At 40.0% G+C, this 6,000-nt stretch overlaps 1 protein-coding gene across 1 annotated transcript; it reads left to right on the forward strand.

Annotated features, from left to right (window-relative positions):
* The first annotated feature begins 2,661 nt into the window (after nt 1–2,661).
* Nucleotides 2,662–3,099, forward strand: LOC147518261 (uncharacterized). The gene has a single exon (XM_086593870.1). It carries the CDS (start codon nt 2,662–2,664, stop codon nt 3,097–3,099), a length of 438 nt encoding a protein of 145 aa, XP_086449996.1.
* Nucleotides 3,100–6,000: the final 2,901 nt, after the last annotated feature.

The raw sequence follows: 6,000 nt of genomic DNA on the forward strand, positions 1-6,000 counted from the left end.
AGTATATTGTTGCATTGTTTATTGTTTCCTTCGAAATATACTACTTTGTTGACCATCCCAGCTCAGCACCTCTTTAACCTGTCCAGTATTTTAGTTCATAGTAATGTGATATAGGTAATGGTTCGGTTGTTGAATTGTTTAAGTAACATTGATATGATGCTATAGGATGTTTTGAGAAGCCCATTTTTTTGTTGTTGAGATTTTTAAACTAATAGGCCAGATAAGTTGTTTATGTTCCTATGTGGGCCTATTATATTAGAGAAAGAAAATTTTGTTCTCCAATCTTTATTGTACTTGGTCATGTGTAATTGTGTATCACTGTATTAGTGTATATCATTATATTGTATATTTGCATGTATGTTGCTTTGAGTAATCAGTATACATGCTCCAGTTTCTACATCCAAAATAAGGTCAAATCATTAATGAGGTCTTATTCTTACATTTTAATGATTCAACTGCATTGTCTAGATAATTTAGATATATATCTCAATCCCTGTCTAGATGTTGTTCTTAAAACCGCCACATACAATTGCCCATGTGTGAAAACTATAATAGATTCACATGAATTTCCAACCTGAATTTCCTAGTACCTTAGAAAGCAGTGGAGGGTCTTTATGATTTTGACAAGTCTCGTGCTATTAGTATTAGAATTTTTTTGTCAAAAAAGTTGGGAGAGCTTTTGGAAGTTTCAAGTGTTCTTGTTGCTGTCAATCAGGTGGAATGCCACCCAGCTTGGCAACAGTCTCAATTGCGTGCACGGAGTACACCTATCCGTGAGTTATAAGTTTTAAGGAACTTAAGCTTCTAACTTTAGTATTATATCCCTATTTGCAGAGCTTTTTTCCATATCTCATGGCCTTCAATTTGAAGGTATATTAACCATTAATTAGGTTTCCCTAGTTCAACATGGCTAAAGAGTATTGTGCGTAAGCATATAAGATTAAGTATGGTGTCAGAGAAATTGTTGAAGACTCCTGCACAAATTGCTCTTAGTTGGGGACTCCAAATGGGTAACAGTGTGTTGCCTCAGAGGCATGGATGATGGAGAATCTTTACTGCTTTGATTGGTCGATTCATGAGGACTCTTTTGTGAAGTTCTCTGAAATTGAACATGCAATAACTGATCTCTTGTAATACTTTTATGGAATTGTAGGTAGATTTTGTTCTTAGCGTGCTTTGACTACACTTAATCAGTCATTGCATGTTGTCCACTTATGCATCTGAAGCCATTTATTATTTCTTATTATTAAGAAAATAGGATCCCAACATGTTAGTTATTCATTATTTGTGGTTATTGACTCGTCTTCTACTTGTTCAATTGTGTTTTTGGTGGTGTTGTTCATAAAATTAATCTATAATTTCTAGACATCAAAATTACGTATGTTGTAATAGGTAGTACTATTTATGTCTTGATATGGTGGTCAGACACTATATATTAACTTTGTTTTTTTTTTCGAAGTAACTGTAAACTTACAAAATGCATGGTTGCATGACAATATTTTGATGCATTAAGTGATAAGGTGTTGCAAAAGATTGGTTTGGGAATTGATACGCAAGGTAATGTCCATAAGGAGTCCAATTCAACAACCGACTTTATAACTTAGTTATCATTAAAAATGATTAAAAGTTTGGCTTTTCGTGAACGACTACCATGATCCTCGGTTGACTTTTCTTCAGTTTTCAATTCTTCAAAATCATCAACCAATTTGTATGACTACCGAGTCGGGTTCTTCTCCTACCCGTATCGAATAGAACATGTTGAGCAAAATCCGTAGTCATCTGTCTCCCTTGTTTGATTTCTTTTCTATTTTATTGCATTTCATATATTAGAGGACCTATATTTGTATTTAGTCCAATAAAAAATGATTCTATCATTGATGTATCTGCAATTCAATATGGATGGATATATACCACATATATCTGCCTCTTTTACTATAATTTTTCCATATATTTTTTTATTACTTGATTTTTTTTTATCCGCATTATCCTTAAGGCTAATAAGATTTAAACTTCCCCTATAAATCGAGAGTTTCCTAATAGGAAATGTTTCATTTTGATAGATTTTACGTTTAAATTTTTTACGATCTAATTCAAGCACAAAATGTGATGCTTTAGTTAAACCCTTCGAATACTTAACGTGGGTGCTTAAGTTTGAAAATGGGGACTAAACTTGGGGCGACTGGGAGGAATATAACATAAGTTGCGCCCATGATATAGTGCTCCATTCTTTCCTTCTTTTGGTTAAAAAAAGGCGGCATAAATTCCTATCTCCTCCAAACCCTCATGTTTCATTCCATTTTTGGTAAAATCCTCTGCTGATAAAAGTGTAGAGTTCAAAAAGGAATAACTTCTTTCTCTTTAACCTTCTTGCTTTGATCTACTCTGGTGAAATCCTCCACTGCGAACAGTGCTGAGTTCGGAGTGGATAATTAATTTTTCTGGTTTCTCTTTGTTCTGGAAAGGGATCTTACTTCCACCTTGTCGGGTCAAATCCTCCACTGATCAACAATGAGAGTTCTGAAAAGGTTGGTGTAGTAGGTTTCTTCTCTCAAAATTCATGACACAATTTCTTCCAGGTAAAATCCTTCATTGCGTCACAGTGAGAGTTCTGGAATGAAATCGTCAAGCATGAACATTTACTAGCTGGAGAACCTAACCCCAATGGCGGTGGTGGGAAATTCGGGTGTTGCTGCAAACACAACAATTCCCCCCAAGTCCTACGCAGATGCAACGAAACAAAGTGCTCTGCCACATGTGGTGTTGAACGAGCTTCCACCTCCAGAACAGATGGGGGACTATCCCTCTATTACCATCTTGACATCTGCTTATGAAAGAGGAATGGAGTATTGTAAATTTTGTCTTATTGGGAGAATTGATCTGGTGAAGATGCCGCTAGACAAGGTTCGAATCATAGCAAAAGAGAAATGGAATCCAACTGGGGAGTGGCTCATCACACCCATAGGCAAGGAATTCCTCTTTATTCGGTTTTCAAATGCAGAGGACATGAATCGAGTTTGGGCGCAGGGATCTTGGAACTTTGAAGATGTTCCTCTATGTCTAAGTCAATGGAGCCCAAACTTCAACCCGGATTTACAGTGACAATCTCATGCTTTGGTTTGGATATGTCTGCCGGGACTAGGATAGGAATTCTGGTTGCCAGAAACTCTTCTCTCTATTGCACGTGGCGTCGGCTACCCAATGCAAATTGAGGAGAAAACTTTGCACAGAGAATATGGGTACTACGCCAGCGATCTTGTGGATGTAGACCTGTCAAAACCAATTCCAGATCAGATATATGTTAAAACTCCAAAATATAATTTTTGTCTGACAGTGGAAGTGGGGAAGCTACCAAAAATGTGCAACCACTGCAAAATAGTCAGGCATTTGGTAACAGAATGCAAGAAACTAAAGAGGGCTATGAATGCAGAAGGGAAATCTGTGGTCACTGATTCTACACCTCCCCCTCTCACAGAAACCACGCGACCTCGGAGGAAAAAAGGCAACAGGAATATGAGGGAACATGGGGAAACAAGTACAGAGGTCTGGAAAGTGAAGGAGAGCAGCACCTCAGGTACGGACAAGGGGCCAGAGGTGAACAACAGATTTGAGGCGTTGAATATAATCAATGAAGAGGCAGAAGGGGGCACCAAGGAGGTCTACTTTGATGCAACAGAACCACAAGTGACCCATGAACCAGTGGAGGTGGACAAGGATGGACCCCCAGCTACACTCGAGATGGTGATCCATGACAGCAGCAGTAACAAGGTGAATCACTCCATCTTATCAGTTCCGGAGGAGCTGGAGAGAAAGGTCATGAATATGGAGGCAGACATGGTCCTTAACATGGTAGTCCACTAGGGCACAACACATGGGGAGAATGACATCTTATACAATCTAAGTCCTCAACAGGTAGAGGTAGGCCTGATCTGCGCAACAAAGAGTACTCCTCCACAGCAAAGTATAGGGGGTATGCAGCATGTGGAACAGATTACGTCCACCAGCTGGGCTGACATGGCTGAGGAAATGCTACCACCTGACAAGGAGGTAAACACAGCACAGAGAAAAGCCTATAGGCCACAATGGTCACTGCAGATCGCTTCTCCACCCACGACAAGGCTTCAGTCTGGGGTGAAGGCAGCAAAATTGAACTGAGGCTTGCCTCAATTGACAATAAACTCATCTCTTTTTATAATGAGGTGCATCTTTTGGAATGTTCGAGGTATCTCGAACGATAAAACTCAAGCTAGGCTTGCAAAGCTAGTGAAAGAATGGGAGCCAGACATCATTGGAATAGCTGAACCTAAGACTGACCCCTCTAGCTTTCTTTAGCTTATCTTCGTTCATTGGGGCTCTGCACTCAAATAGTCCACAATAATAATGACAACAGGGTGCCTAACCTCTGGTTGCTCTGGAAGAACGACATGATGGCCCCAATGATGCATAGTCAATCGAGTCAACATCTCACTGTAGAGTCCTAGAATCGTTTGATCACCATTATCCATGCAAACTCAATATATGTGAGAAGAAGGCAGCTTTGGGCGGATTTGAACAGCACAAATGCTCATCCTAAAGCATGGCTCATTCTTGGAAATTTCAATGCTTATCTTAGCCCAACGGAAAAAAAGGCGGTAGAACCCCATTGTCTGCGGCAATGGCAGAATTCAGAGACATGGTAAGCAAGAACCATTTGTTGGAGGCGCCTCACTTCGGGTTTGAATTCACATGGTGGAATAAACAGATGGGAGTTGACAAGGTGGTAGGGAAGTTGGACAAAGCATTTTCAAATAATGAATGAAATCTCTTACATCCAGGATGGCGATATAAGGCTCTGAGCAAGTTGTGTTCTGATCACTCACCCATTGTAGGCTGGTCGATCTCTATCCCTAGGCCTAGGAATGTTCCTTTTAAGTTTTTCAAGATGTGGACCACACATCCAAGCCTAGAGGACCTGGTGAAACAAAGCTGATCAGAGCCCATGGAAGGGCATTCTATATTTGTGCTTGCACAAAAACTCAAACATCTGAAGGGAGTGCTGAAATCTTGGAATTGAAATGTCTTTGGGAACCTGGGTACACAGGTCAGAGAGGAGTCTGCGGCGCTCGAGAGTATGTAAAAAGACTTGGAGAGGAATTACAACGATGTTTTAGCCAACGATATCATAAACCAAGAGAATAAAGTAGAGGGCTTACTGGAACAAGAAGAGTTCTTCTAGAGGCAGAAGTCCAAGGTTAAATGGGATAATGAGCTGGACAAGAGCACGAAATTTTTCCATGCTTTAGCCGACATGAACAGGAACAAATCTTTCATCATCAAAATGGAAAACAAAGAAGGGGCGACTTTCACGGATCAAAAGGAAATTGGGGAACTCATAGTGCAGTAGTTTACGAAGAAGCTGAAGAGAGTTGAGCTGCAGCTTGATGATGATCTTATAAATTTGATGCCAAGGTCGGAAACAGAGGAGGATAATGAGAACTTGATTAAGATGCCTCCTTTGGAGGAAATCAAGAAGGCAGTCTTTGACTTGAATCCAGATAGCTCTCTAGGGCCGGATGGGTTCACAGGCCACTTCTTTTAGACTTATTGTGACATAGTGGGTTCAGACATGGTCAGAGCTGTACAATATTTTTTTCATTAGAAGCCGTATCCCCAGTAGCTTTAATGCTAATTTCCTAGTTTTGATTCCAAAAGAAAAGGGCGCAAAGAAACTAAGTAGATATAGACCAATATGTCTGGCAAACTTCGGCTTCAAAGTCATTACGAAAATCTTGGCTTCACGGCTAAATATCCTCGCTCAGAGGATTGTCACAAAGGAGCAATATGGGTTCATTGCCAACCGAAATTCCGCTCAAGCAGTGGGGTTGGCCTCTGAGCTCATTAATGAGCTGAAAGTTAAGCAAAGAGGAGGGAATATTGCAATTAAACTGGATATATCACAAGCCTTTGATACTCTAGACTGGAACTTTGATGGGCTTTGATGGGCTTTGACTGGAACTGCATAAA

The sequence above is a fragment of the Coptis chinensis genome, chromosome 2 (genome assembly GCF_015680905.1).
Source record: "Coptis chinensis isolate HL-2020 chromosome 2, ASM1568090v1, whole genome shotgun sequence".
Lineage (NCBI taxonomy): Eukaryota > Viridiplantae > Streptophyta > Magnoliopsida > Ranunculales > Ranunculaceae > Coptis > Coptis chinensis.